The 14,700-nt window shown below is 42.7% G+C and overlaps 1 protein-coding gene across 1 annotated transcript in view; it reads right to left on the bottom strand.

Moving 5' to 3' along the window:
* The window catches only part of trpm3 (transient receptor potential cation channel, subfamily M, member 3), a gene marked incomplete at its 5' end in the record, with an annotated part of 32,449 nt that extends 17,990 nt beyond the window's left edge, over nt 1-14,459 (bottom strand). The window contains 8 exons of the mRNA XM_071535510.1: nt 1,732-2,024; nt 4,113-4,142; nt 6,470-6,610; nt 6,794-6,829; nt 10,032-10,082; nt 10,335-10,469; nt 10,816-10,916; nt 14,387-14,459. Of these exons, the coding sequence (XP_071391611.1) occupies nt 1,732-2,024; nt 4,113-4,142; nt 6,470-6,610; nt 6,794-6,829; nt 10,032-10,082; nt 10,335-10,469; nt 10,816-10,916; nt 14,387-14,459 (860 nt within the window). The remainder of the gene's footprint in view (nt 1-1,731; nt 2,025-4,112; nt 4,143-6,469; nt 6,611-6,793; nt 6,830-10,031; nt 10,083-10,334; nt 10,470-10,815; nt 10,917-14,386) is intronic.
* Nucleotides 14,460-14,700: the final 241 nt, after the last annotated feature.

Genomic DNA, 14,700 nt, shown 5'->3' with positions numbered 1-14,700 from the left:
CGATTAATTTAATAGTTGACAACTAATCGATTAATCGATTAATCATTGCAGCTCTATTGGTGTTAGTGTTATCAATGCAGGAGTGTGTGTATGTATTCTACATGTTGAACAACTACTGTCTGCCAAATTTTGTCAGAAATTTCATTTGGAAGTCTGGATGACAGGAATATGGGTCACAGAGATTTTTTTGTAAATATGCTAGGACATGTCAAATGGGGCAGAAATATGGGACTAAGAAAAAACCCCCATCCCTTTGATAACCCTAATCTGGCCAATACACACACACACACACACACCACACACACATCACCTAACGCTACCAAATACGCAAAATCACCAACGAACATGAAGTACCAGCCATTGCACCAGCTTCTCAATGTGTCCACACCCCGACAATAAAGCCCTGAATCAATACCCTCACATTACGTTACACCCTAATTTCACCTTGTGAAAAGACTTTCTGATATACACATGCACACACACACACACCTACACACACATAACATGAAAAACACAGTATTGCACACTACCGTGGAAAGTAATCAGGTCCTGTGTAATTCAATGGGTTGAGCAAGACACTGACACTGCTGGTGTTAGGGGGGGGGGTTCTAAATAAATGTATACACTCATGGCATTGTGAGGCACTTTGCATCCACCAAATGGCATATACTGTAAAATGACATACAAAGGTGAATATAGCAACAAAACAGTATTCATACAGCTTGTTTGCAAGTGCCTTGAAGAGCAAGACAAACTCCCTGGAGCACATAATGTATGCATTATGTACTTCCACACAGTACAAATGTTACAATTTTAGTAACAGTGAGGAACAGGCAAAACTCCCTTGAAGACACGCACACACACACACACGCACACACACACACACACACACACACACACACACACACACATTCACACACAAAGGCAAAAGACACACACAAACGCAGAAACACACTATTGAAAAAAAAAAAGTCCATAAAGATATAAAAATGCATGTTGTGAATTGAGTTCTTCGAAGGAAGCCAGCCAAATTCTCTGTGGAAACTCAAAATATGCCAGCTCTAAGGCTGTACTTTGAACTTGTGTGTGTGTGTGTGTGTGTGTGTGTGTTTGTGTGTGTGTGTGTGTGTGTGTGTGTGTGTGTGTGTGTTTGGGGGGGGTGGGGATATACTTGATTTGTAGTATCTGAAATCTTTCACACTAATTAACAGCTATTTCCATAACCAGCATTTTCTTCTCTAGGTGATTACCTTCATCTTACATGCATATCCTTAACTAACGATGACGCATGTCATTAGATTTCTGTATGTATGTCATTTACACCCCATGGGAGCCTGGAGTAGTCTGAAACAGGTCAGATTGCAGATTGCAGGGAAATAGGCATGTATGCGTGTTTGTGTGTGTTTGTGTGTGTGTGTGTGTGTGTGTGTGTGTGTTTGAGTGTGTGTATGTGTGTGTGTATGTGCCTGCTTACAGTATATGTGCTGGAGTGTGGGGGTAGATGTCGTTCCAGTCTAGACTCCCAGCTCAACTCTGCATTAATCATTTAGTGCAAAAAACTTTCCATGAGATAAGTCCTGTTCAGGCCTAGAAAATCACTCTATATTGGAACATTTTGTTTGAACCACCCTTGGTCAGAATACACAGTGGACCACACAGGCTGTGTGTGTGTGTGTGTGTGTTTGTGTGTGTGTGTGTGTGTGTGTGCGCGCATCCCTCCTTGGCACCCACCTGGAGTTGTGGTTGAGCTCCTGGGAGATGTCATCCACCATGTCGTTCTCAGAGGCTTCGTGGGCCATGGCCTTACAAAGCTTGCAGGCTACCAGGGCCTTGGCCATGGCCTCTTCGCCATGCTGCCAAAAGAACAGCGCCATCTTCTGGCGTTTCATCAGAACGGCCCACACCATCAGCTCGTGGAAGGGGAAGGGGAAGTGGTTGATCTCTGGGTCATCCAAATCGATGTCCACCTCCTCCTCTCGTTTACGCGTCGTCTTCTGGCGGCCTCTGCGGATCGGCATGTCGTCCTGGAGAGCCGTGACAAGTGAGAGGGAGGCCAGAGAAGGGAGGCAGCTTTCTAGATATTTTTCTAGATCTTTGTCAGGGGAAGGGATTACATGTAGTGTAGCCTTATAGTTAATTATTGTGCTATAACCCAAGTATAAGGATCAACAATCCTCTGTAGAAGACAACCTACAAGTGTTTTACATTCGCCCTGACACCAAATGTATAGAAATAATGGTGCAGAGACTATTTATGGATATAGTATGTCAAAGTTTCTACATGGCGATTGGGAGAGGGGGCCAAGAAATTTGGGAAGATTGTGCCACATCAGTCACACATCTAGATTGGTCATACCACCCAATGTAGATATCCATTGTATTTATAATACAGAAAGTGCTCACCCTACACCCAATGGTGAGAGTCAGTGGAATGCAGAGGGAAAGTCATTGCAGGAGGAGACAGGTTGAGGAAATATGCAGTGCACACAAAGCCATTTAAGGGACACATAAGGCATGGTCTCATACATTTTTCCATAAAATCTGCTCATAGTATCTTACTCTTTTATGAAGTACTTTTCCTTTACTTTTTTTTGCTCCACCAGAGGCCAGAACCTCAGTGTGAAATTTTGGGGCTACTGACTGCAGGGTGGCTCTCTGTCTCAGGAGAGATCGACACTGCCAGTTAGTCTCTAATGCCACTTCTCAGTGGGCTGTATTGATCCCCACTAGTTTCACACTGACTGGTTGGGGACTGCTGAGACTTGGTCACTTACAGACAACCGAGAAATGGCTTTCAGTGCTTTTAGCTCCGCTGCTGGCTTTGAGACAGATAATGCAGAACATTCAGTTACAGAAAGCTATCCTAAGGCCGTGGCCACACTGATCCATTGTGTCTGTCCGTCTCCGTTCATTTCAATTCATTTTCAATGAGAGCTGTCCGGACAGCGTTGATGACACGTCCGTCTCCGTCAGATTTCTGTTTGTTTTGACGGACAGAAAGTTCAACCCAGTTGAACTTTTTCTTGACGGACGGATTCGTCACCGCAAATCAGAGGTGTTTTTTTAAAAAGAGCGTTGACGTTCCAAAACAGCCCAACGGACAGATATCTATCCGTTAGTAATTCTGTCCGTTTTCTGACGGATCAGTGTGGCCGCAGCCTAATACTATGGCAATACAGTATTAGTCAGATAGTTAATCTAAACAGTGAGACTGATGCCCATTTCTGAAAGTGTGATTTTGCAGTTTTATAGATATTTAGAGATAATTGCACCAAAATCTATTTAAATGTGCACAAATTAGAGGTGTCAAATGTTAACAGCTCTAAATTTAATATACTACGCTGAGTCAGTTTCATGGCCAGATTGCCAGACTAATTGGATGACAAATAGGCTTACAAAAGGAGAGAAAGACATTCAGAAGCAGATTTTAGACAGGCACAAACAAAGATATACAGACAGGCAGACTGACAGAGAGACAGATTTCCAGACAGGCAGGCAGACAGACGATAAAACAGACAGCCACACATGTTAGATATAAATACCTCTGAGAAAATTTCAGACACATGCTGTGATAAAAGCTTTATGATGCAGATAATACTGCATGGTGTGTACTCCATGGATACATGTGAGTACACAAACCATGTATTATGTAATCCTGTTAGGTCAGTCATTACCTACTCAGCCAAATGTAATTGAAGTGCTCTGACATATATCATAACATGAGTCATATACACATATACTGTGTCTAAAGCCATGAAACATTTACATGGTCATAAACCTTTTTCTGCTCATCAGACTGAGGAAAATGTATTTGAAAATGACTTCGTACCAGATAGTGTGAAATTCTTGAAGTGCACTTGATAATTTTACTTGACAGCCAGGCTTGAACCAGCTCAAAAGTGGACACACATTGCTTGTAAAATAAATCAAGCACGCCTCAAGCTCTTCCTTTCGAAGACTGCGAGGCATACGACACACACTTCACAGCTACTTTGCCCAGAGCCTTCTGCTGATTGAGTATACACTCATGTTATGAGAAGACTGACGCTTTTAGACGAGGGACAGGAAGGACGCTGACTGAATAACAACAGCCTTGATGGGTTCAACACTCACCTCCATCCCCAGCAGTTTCAGGGCTTTGGGCTAGAAAAGCAACAAAAAACATAAACAAACAGAACAAGAGCTTGTCGAATGTATTTTATAGAGTGATTTACTCTATAAGCACAACACAGTGCAGACTGACAGACAAACTCACTCACTTAAGACCAAAACCAGGAATATACCTGTGCATTCTTCAGAATAGTAGGTCATTCACTTTCATGAAGCAGGTCTCTTTAAAATGGGTAGAACAATGCTTTGTTTTGTGCCGGTGTGATTGATGTTGCACTATACATATAACAGCCATCTCTTTTACATGTGTGTGTTGTGTGTATCGAGGCACTGTGTGTGTTTGTTTGTGCGATCGATATGTCTATGGTACATACAGTACAGTGCATCTGTATTAAAGCAGGGCATGTATGAATTATGTATTCATGAGCCATCATCTGAGCTGGTAAAAATAGCCCAGGCCTCCTGTGGGGCTGTTGATATCTGCATCTATTTCAAGGCTTTGTTCTTAGTTAACATGTGTGTGTGTGTGTGTGTGTGTGTGTGTGTGTGTGTGTGTGTGTGTGGTGTGTGTGTGTGTGTGTGTGTGTGTGTGGACGTGATGTGTTCACACGTTAATTTAATCTAGAAAGGGGCTGTCAGTATGCCCAAATCATGTTAAGTCAAATCACAGTTAAATTGGAACTGTTTCTTTGTCTCTCTCTCTCTCTGTCTCCCTCTACCTGAGTCCCTTTCTTTCTCTCTCTCTCTCTCTCTGTCTCTGTCTCTGTCTTTCTGTCTTGTCTCTTGCTTTTGTTGGCATGCTCACTCTCTGTCCTTCTGTTTCTTTTCTTTCCCTTTATCGGTGTCTTTCCAGCTGCTTTGTTTCTGTCACAGCAGAGAGACACAGACACATGAAGACGCGCACGCACATACAAACACAAAGGTGCAGCGCCAAGCACAAATATGGTGCTTCAGACACAGCTGCGCACACTTCTATTTCCATCACACCTGTGGCGCTGTGTGAGGCACTGAGGCAGAGTGAGAGACATTAGAGTCACAGGATGGCACATGAGAGCATATTACGTATGTGTAATATAAAAATTGAAATGAAAGTGGCTGCATCATTATGGCTGTTAGTATAAAAAAAGCTTACAAAATGCTCACAGAAATAATTCAAACTAGAAGTTGTAGCCTGCACGAGTCTGTAGCTTTTCACTCCAACCAAACACTATACCAGGTGATTTCTCTGATTACTTCCTCTTCTGTGGTTGAAGGTGTGCTAATCAGTGAAATGAGCTGCTGTAGTGATTGGCTGGAATGAACCCCTGCATACTCTTGGGTCATGATGGCACATTGTTGAGAACCACTGCTATAGATGATTTGTTGCAGCAAGCCAGTAAGGGGTGCCGGGGTGCTGCTCTACCTGATGTGGAATTAATATAATAAGAGGAGGATGGCTCTTAGGTTTGACATCGGCTAATGAAAAACATCTTAATGCTGGAGATTATTTGTGTGGCTTCAGTGAAAGCTATGCAATGGAAACCAATAGCACAACTTCACCGACTTCACTGATTTTTGCTGAATGTATTTTATTTATGCTCAGGGTCCCTTTAGAGTGGTCAGGTCAAAAGTAACAAACACTACACTACACAGCTGGTTTCACTGATTAGCTCCCACTCTCTAGTTGAAGGTGCAAATCAGTGAAATCAACTGATGCAGTGTTTGGTTGGAAAGAAAACCTGCATTCACTTGCACTTTGAAGGCAAATGGTTGAGAACTACTGGTTTAGGCGTATATATGTTGGTCATGATTGACACTGGATCGGCATCCAGTGTCAATTAGTTATTTCTGTCTGTAGAAATGATATTTATATAAATGTTTAGAAAAATAATCTGATTACAAAAATAGTCTTTGATTAATCTCCCTGTGCAGAGGAGAGACCATGATTCACTTGCAGGCTAAAAAATGGCTCAACATATATCGCTAACCCACTTATGTCAGCCTTGCTCCAAATATTATATCCCACACCCAAACCCTGCAGACCATAGCCTCATGTACATGCTCATTCAGTCCACATAATTCACATAGGTACATGCTAAATTTATTATTAGCATCAGCAAGGTGAAGTTTGCCCTGGAGCATACAATCTCTGATTAGCGAAATGTTTAATCACTAAAATATAATTTGTTCTTATTGTCCTTCTTGCCCTTTTCAGGGCTAATTTGATTAATATGAGGATAATTTCAATGCTAATGTGCATTTGCTTATAAAAATAATGGCTGTGAAATCAGTTCTAGGGAAAACTTCACTCCCAGACAACTTTTAGTGTTGGAGTGCATTAAACGGTATGATGCTAATGCAGTTGAGGATCATCCACTCACTCTCTTGGGTCCGAAGAGGTTGTGGTATAGAGTTCTGAATCTCTTCCTGGTGTAATTACACCGGTATGCTCCACCCATAAGGTATTCGATGACCAATCCAATGTCGATGAGGCTGATGCGGTAGTCGGGGGGCAGGTTACCCTAGAAATCAAGACATCGTTTCAGACAACAACCGCTCAAGCCCATGCCAACTGATTCATAAAGAAAAGCAAACAAGAAGGAAAGATACAAAAGAAATCACACAAATCATACACACTCACTTCACATAATCCATATCAAACTTTGTTTTTTGGCTATGAAATAAAACGTGATTATCGGATTCACCTTGAAGTAGATCCAACTGAACCCTGGATATTCTCGCTTGGAAAGAACACACAAGGTCAGTGAGTATACGACGCGATAAGCAGTGGCAGGAGCAGGGAGAGATGGGATACACAGAAACTCTCAGACAAGATCTCTGTCCAGGTCTCTTTAATGGATTGTGATCTCATCCAGGCAATGTTTCAACTTATGTCTCATAGAAGCCATTACTTGCTGCTGTGTTGATCTTGCCTTGAATCTAGAAGTGTGGAGCCACTCCTCCATTCTTGCAACCATACTTTGGTCACAATTTCAAGTATAGTCTTTGAGGCAATGCAGGTTTTGCATAAACCCTTGAAGCCTCTACAGTTTTGTTAACTGTAAAGCTCTGAGACAGACATCAGAGCTGTACCTTATTCTCTCGGGTGGAATAAAGGAGGAGGGGAGAAGGAAGCGAGACTGAAAACTCAGGTAAGGTTTAAAGAAAGGATATATCGTGAGGAAAATTATGACGGATGTAAAAAAGTGAATGATTTTTGCTTAATTTGCATTCAGGGAAATAATGAGATCTTCTCAGAGAGGTTCAGCGAGGTCTTGAAGAGAGACAGAAAGGAGAGAGACAGAAAGAGAGAGAGAGCAGTAATGACTCATTAGCCTCAAAGAGCTGGGCAATAGCATGGAAAGATAGACAGATAGCTTAATAAGGCGGGAGGGGATGAGAATTATTATTGAAACAGTCCTTTCACACGATGACTATAACCATGTCAACACTTGCTGCCCTCAAGATAGACCCCAGATCCTGCAGTGATTATCCAGCCAACTTAGAGTCCAAGACCCCCTGCTGTTCCTTTGAGCTGCACCAATTACCTTACATCTACACCTGTCTCGATACCATCGCCACTCCCCCGCAGTCAGAACTGTGGTACTAGAAAGCCTCGCCTTCCTTCTCATCCCTCGCCTGTCTTCATAGTATCCTAAAGATTCAATTTTATTGGTATTATCTCCGTAAAGCCTGGCAGCGCTGATACCAAACCTCCAAAGGCCAGCCGATACTCTTTGAAGTAGGGAGACTCGAAAGACTCGCAGATACAGTTTGTCTTTTGAAACATCCAGAGTTCAAACCGTGCGCACACAGAGCCTCAGCCCCCGTTCTAGTGATACACACAGTTCAAATGCACCATGCGGTCAGCTGCGCCCTCATTTAACTCCCTGCGTTGGTGAAGCTGTAGCTATCAACTGAGACTTCACTTGTGTGAATATGCTCTGTGAGCTCTGAGCTCTTCGGTTCTAAAGGCTCTGACATGGTCTGTAAACTTTGAGCCCTGGTTGATTTCCCAACACGGGAGCCGTGTCACTGAAGAACTCTAAATCTCTCGTACTGCAGCTGCTTCCATAGAGCGTGGCCCGGGCATAAACAGCCATTAGTTAACCAGGGCGTTATGGAAGTGCTCTCACTTCGCAAATCCCATTGTCTGTAATTGTTCAGCAGTTGAGAAAACATAATTGTATTTTGCTTACCATCTCACCAGATATAAATAAACAGAAAATATTTCATCAACAATCAACAATGGACCCAAGAAGTAAAGCTGGCTGGTTAAATTTGGACTTCCTCCAAACTTTTCTTTGTATGTGGGACTCGTGGCACAGGGTGTATCACTACCAAGCTGCAGGCACAGAACTGCATTGTTCATTCGCTCTGCATGAAAACCAATTTCTGCTTGAGTGGCTGCTCTACAAGTCCATCTCTGTGATTTTCCTTTTTTCTGAATCAGCTTTCACACAATCTAATGAAGGAGCCAGATTAAACCTGAGAGCAACCTTCACCGGTCCTTACAGCGGTCATTAGCAGAACACCTGCAGCTGAATCAAAATAAGAAATGCCAATTTCTAACAGTATGACCTAAAACAATCTACAGTTTCCACCACAGAAACGAGAAAGAAAGGAAACAGTGATGACATGTTGACTCAACCTGAGGGATGGCACTAAAATCTAATTTGCATCACACTAGGATACTACAAAGGCACACACACACACACACACACTCACAGCTACATTATGACACTTGCACAGAGCTCTTCAGAAACAAGATGATGTTTTGCCATGCACTAAGATGTGTGTTTTGCATGTATGTGTGTGTGTGTGTGTGTGTGTGTGTGTGTGTGTGTGTGTGTGTGTGTGTGTGGTGTGGTGAGGTGTAGTGCAATCTAAATTGCATTTCCTCTCTACACCAACCTCAGATCAGAGTTGCATTTAAGGACCATGAGGGGTTAAAGAAGGGGTGATTACACCAGTGAACCTCTTTAATGACTCCCAGAGGAGCATGCTGCATTACTGTAATCAGTCACGCTTTAATTAATGAACACATCTCGATGCTAATGATGGTGATGCTGACCTCTCCATCATCTCTCAACAGCGGATCACTCCTAATTGGCATGCGGGCATACAGTATGTGCTGAATGTAAAACTCTAGGTTGCTGTCCTTCGTTGCCAGTAATCATCATGGTGCTTTAGGAAACAGCAAAAGCAATACATACTGCATAGTGTTGGGGATTCATGGCTTAAGCACAGCTAAAACATATACAGAGAAAGATAGTACATAATGCAGCCATTTCGTCATCTCAAACACGTAAATTGCGCAATCATGAAGCAAAAATAACTATCTATAGGCATGTACAGGAATGCACAATTTCACTACTCAAAGAAAACATTAAATTAATCAAATGGATGCCTGTTGAGTTGCTCTTTGTCAGCCTCATAGCAGTTCCACTGCGGTCTCAAGTTGCCCAATTTCAGGTTGTGTGGATAAATCTATGTTTAATACATGCAGTGTTTGTTTACCATGGTAGTGAGTGTGTACAAGCCTTAGAGAAAGAACAGGGTGGATCGCTAAAGAGGGATGAGGGGGATGAGAGGGATGAGAGTCGTGCATAGCTCTACACAGCCACTGCAGCCTGCATCTCCAGCTGAAAGAGAAAAGCCGGCCTCTATTTGCCATTAGCAACAACTAGGACTACCAGAATCTGGACACACATCAGATGGACGGGGACAGAGTAACGGCACACAGTCTGCAAACGTGTTCTGTGAAAGTAGACACATTCTGCAGACAGGTACGCTATAACCGCCGACACACATTGCAGAAAAGCAACACGAAGTCTATGTGGTCAAACATCTCTACTCTTGTATACACACTCAAGCCAACATTCCCGTATGGCGAGCCTGCACAGCCACACAGAGATACAGTGAAGGCAGCGGGAGTCGTACCTTTTTGACGTCTCTGACGAGGTGGTACAGCGTGTTGGACGGTCCATGTCTCTGATGAAACAAAAACAGATCAGGCAGTTATCATTAGTAACAGTGTTCACAGTTCATTTCAGCTAAACTGCAACTGCCTGCCATGTTGTACGCTGCCAACACCATGTTTTTTCTGTAAGCATCATTTCATTCATCAGTTTAATCAGGAACTCCTTATCCAAACTTGTTGGCAATAAATGTTTCCCTACTGCATTGTAAAAAATAATGCAGCATATATTTACATTGTTATAATTACAGCACGTGTGTTATTACCGTGTTGTAGAGTTCCTCCAGTCTGGAGAGGGTGAGGAAACGGTGCATACTGACTCCATTTTCTATCAGCAGCTTGACAAAGTCCACTCTGTCCAGAACTAAGGCATCCAGCATTGACTGCTCCAGAGAACCCACCTAGTGCACACAGGACACAACGTGCATAATGTAGTCTGAACTTATAAACTAGGAGCACTGTATGGACAGAGAAAACACAGATCAAGTGTAACGCGATTTGTTGTAGAGACTCAAATAATCAAACCACAACTAAAAACTGAGGCGTAACACTTCAAACCACAAGACGGCTTTGGGCAGCATAATACTGCGTTATGTAAAACAAAAACTCAGTGAAGATGCAGTGAAGAACAAACTTGCAAACAAGCCCTGTGAACACAATCGATACTGTTGTTATAGTATGAATACGAGAACAGGACAGTAGGAGAACACACAAGTTATAGACCAGAACAGTGTGTGTGTTTCTTACAGGCCACTGCTGTCCGTAGATGAAGATCTGACTGCGGGCGATGTCCACTCTGTTCCAGGCCAAAGCCAGACTCAACTGGTCAGGAGCTGAAGCGTTGGCACCTGGAGGAGGGAATGAGCGAGTTAAGTCAACTTCACATTTTTTGGTATTAAATATTTCCCTCTGCATCATCTATCTGATTTAGGCCTCAGAGGTAGCAGTAAAAGTTGTCATAGTCATAAATAACATTCAAATTTTAAGCACAATTTTAGAGTATGCCTTATATAACACTGCAGTTGTTTATATTGTTTTATTGCTAGAATGTTTTATTGTTTGGATTACTTTTACTGTTTTTATTGCTTATTTTATATTCTAGATTTCTTTTTCCCCTGCTAAATCCTATTACTTCTGCTACTGCAACAACCTAATTTCTCCATGTAGATCAATAAAGTTTCATCTTATCTTAACTATGAGATGGATATGGAAGGCCACATTTGGTGCTTTATTCTGTTACATCTTATTCTGCTGTATTCCACTTATGTTCATATTTGTGTAATATTTTTGGTGTTTTCCTATCCTGTCAGATCAACAGGGATCCTGGCGCTACTGGAGGGCAACAGCCTGGGTCTGGAAGTCAGTAAAGCATCAGGAAGGTAACTCTTCCTAGTTACTTTCTTGCAGGGGATCGGAGAACAGGGAAGTGTCGGAAGTGGAGTGGACTGGTGTGAAACACCTCAGGCACTGGAGAAACCTCAATAGCATCAGTAAGGGGGATCCAGGGGGATTTGTACATATAAAGCCCTACTTCAGAACCCTAAACCCCTGTGTTCAGAATTGATTGATTATTAAGTATAATCCAACCCCAAATATAGCTTTGATGTAAAAATGCTGTTGTGATATGCAACATTAAAACATTAACTTCAGAAAAGTTTCAGACTTTGACAGTGAATTTGTAGTTGTTCAAAGGCCGTACATCAAAGGCCGTTGATTACAGAGATCTAACAGAGAGCCGTGCTTCATCTGTTGTTGAGACTCATAATCTGCACACACACTGAGAAGAGTTACCCAAACGAGAAAGATGAGGAAACAATTTGCCTCAGCATAAAGTAGAATAATCCTTTGTGTACTGACAACACTGTAATTTTTTAATAGGCACACTAGAATCATTACTTTACACAGTGCTTTCTCCTCCTTAAATGTCTGTGAAGCATTACTGGAGCTTAATGGTGTGAGCCCAGACAGAACCCTGGTAATGAGATGCAGAACGCTCTAATAGGGCTTTAGGAGAGATATGTGTTTATTAAAAGGCAGGGTGGCCTTGCTTTATCAAAGGCCCATGACTTTACGTCCGCCTGCCTGCAGGGAGGATTGAGCTGCAGCCACTGGATTTTATGGACCCAATCTTCAGGATATGGACTACCTCAGACACCAGACCATCAATTACTCCAATCTCTCCTCTAGTGTGCCATGTGTCTTTAGCTGCAGTTTCCTCCCCGCCCTGTCTCTTCCCCTTTGCTCAATCTCTCTCTCTCGCTCGCACTCTGTCCCTCTTTCTCTCTCTCTGCCTCCTCTTCTGCTGTGCTCTGTTGAGCTTCAGGCAGTAGCTTAGTTCTTTAGCGAAGGAGTCTAATCCAGTGTTTTAGAAGCTCTCAGGCAGGATGTGACTGATTTCATTTTACACTAAAAGCCTGAACATGTCTCGTTCGCTCAGCGACAGAATGAGACTCACGTGTAAAACGACCCTCGCGCTGTTTGCCATAAAGCGCTTTTTATCTCCCTTTTATTTTATTCTCGCTCTTTCTCTTATTTCAATTCCTCCCTTCACCCATTCATTGAAATACCATTCCTTCCACATCCTCTCTCTCTCTCTCCCTGTCAAAGCCATGCTTCAGACAGATTCTTCTGAGATATGTGAAAGGAAGTGAACAAAGAAAAGGCTAAAAAAGAAAAGAAATCAAGGACAGATCAACAGACGGGGTGTAACACAATACATGAGAGTGAGACATGTATGTATAGGGAAAGTGATGAAGCAAGAGAGCAAGAGTTTGAGATGAAGACAGAGATGAGAGTGAGTAAATTGTGCATCTCGACATACTGCTTCACATGAATTATGGAGAATCTGTCTCTCTCTCCCCATCTCTCCAAACTCTCTAGCTTTCCCCCTCTCACGCTTTCTCTCTGGAGTGCAATGTTTCTCTGAGGAGCAATTCCTGAGATAGTCAATCATTTGCTGTGGATTGCAAAGCAGCCCCTTAGGACTCACTGTTTCTTTGTATATGTATACGTGCGTGTGCATGTATGTATGTGTGTGTGCATGCAAACTCCATTGGGCCCAGTTAGCGTCATATTCCTAGAAGACGCAAGCGCCACGATGATCAATACAGGCTACTGAACAACCAGTCGAAAGTATGGATCCTGAGGGGTAGGTGTGAGGGAGGAAAGGAGGAAGGGAGGAGAGGAGGGGGGAGGGATGCTTGGGCGTGAGAAATGGAGGAGTGGGAAACAGGATGGAAGACAAGGAACAATGGTGGCTGAGTTTAATTGCGCCCTCTGCACTTGAGACATTTTCAATTTTGCAACTCTATTTTCTCCATTTTCTCCCATTCATTCCCCCTCCTGGTAATTGCCTAACATATCTTCCTCTTACTCTGTCATGACTAAACTCTGTGCTGCTGTGGCCGTGTTGATTGATTATTCTGCATGTGTTGCACTGTGATATGGGGAGAGGGTTAACCAACACAGATAGGAGCACTTAACTCACTTCACGGCTGTCTGGCACTATTGTAATGCCACTGAATGGCTGTGTGACGTTACCTGTATACAGCTGTATACATGGAAAGATAAGGAGCTTCGGGCTCAGACTGTGGGAGGCTGGCCACTGTGTCAGCATCTGCATACTGCTGAGATATCAGAAGCTGTTGATAACAGAATGGTGGCAATGTGTATTGTATATGGATTTGAGCCAGAACTCATCTGATGGGACACCACATGGTGTACTCTACTTTTGGCTTTTGCAAACGTGCTACTCTGATATGGTATGATGGCATTTAAGTTTGGCTATGTGTCCCTTTTACAAGAGATCATTGACCTCACAGGGAATTACTTGAATAAATAAAGAAGAAAATATGTATTTTAAAAGACATGGATGAAAAGCTGTGATGCAGCAACCTCCTACTACTGTAAATATATTTCTCTCTGGCCATTGAGCTGTGGCCATGCTGACCCCTTAATTCACTGCAAACTTGTCTGGCTTTAAGAGCTGGTAGGAAAGTGTATAATTTAGAGCCCAAACCTCCCCGCTCTGTTTGAGAGAGAAAGGACTGGGCACAGATGGTTTTTTCAGTGTGTCCTGAGTTATGCACTGTAAAAGTAAAAATATACTGGTATGCTTTTAGTGAACATAAACCTAAAATGGGGACAGTGAGAGGAATGCTTTCTGAAATTATATCATCCTCCTTTTATGTAAGTTCCAAAATAACAACACAGAGAAATCCCTGAAGGGCGACAGTGAAATGCAACTCATGGAAGCCACTCATGCACCCATACTCAAGTACACACACACACACACACACACACACACACACATAGATACCTTTGAGCAGTGCAGTGAGGATGGCAAGGTCAATGTCTTGATGACCTTCTGACCCCATCCGGAAAACTGTTATCTGAGAGAGAGAGCAAAAGGTTGAGAGAGAGAGAGAGAGAGAGAGAGAGAGAGAGAGAGAGAGAGAGAGAGAGAGAGAGGTACATTAATTGCATACAAGGAAACAGGTTCAAAGTGACGTTACTCTTGAGTCATTCTGTTGTTGTCTGATTTAATGTATCAAGGCTTTCAGCATAAAGAAAATCAGTCACATCCTGAGTGAAAGTGCTTTCATTTGCTGGATTAAACTGCTTCATTGAAAC

This window comes from Centroberyx affinis, unplaced genomic scaffold (genome assembly GCF_046629955.1).
Source record: "Centroberyx affinis isolate AG114_WGS23_722 - 3 ecotype Tasmania unplaced genomic scaffold, CSIRO-AGI_Caff_v1 ptg002725l_1, whole genome shotgun sequence".
Lineage (NCBI taxonomy): Eukaryota > Metazoa > Chordata > Actinopteri > Beryciformes > Berycidae > Centroberyx > Centroberyx affinis.
This window is presented reverse-complemented; position numbering and strand designations above follow the sequence as displayed.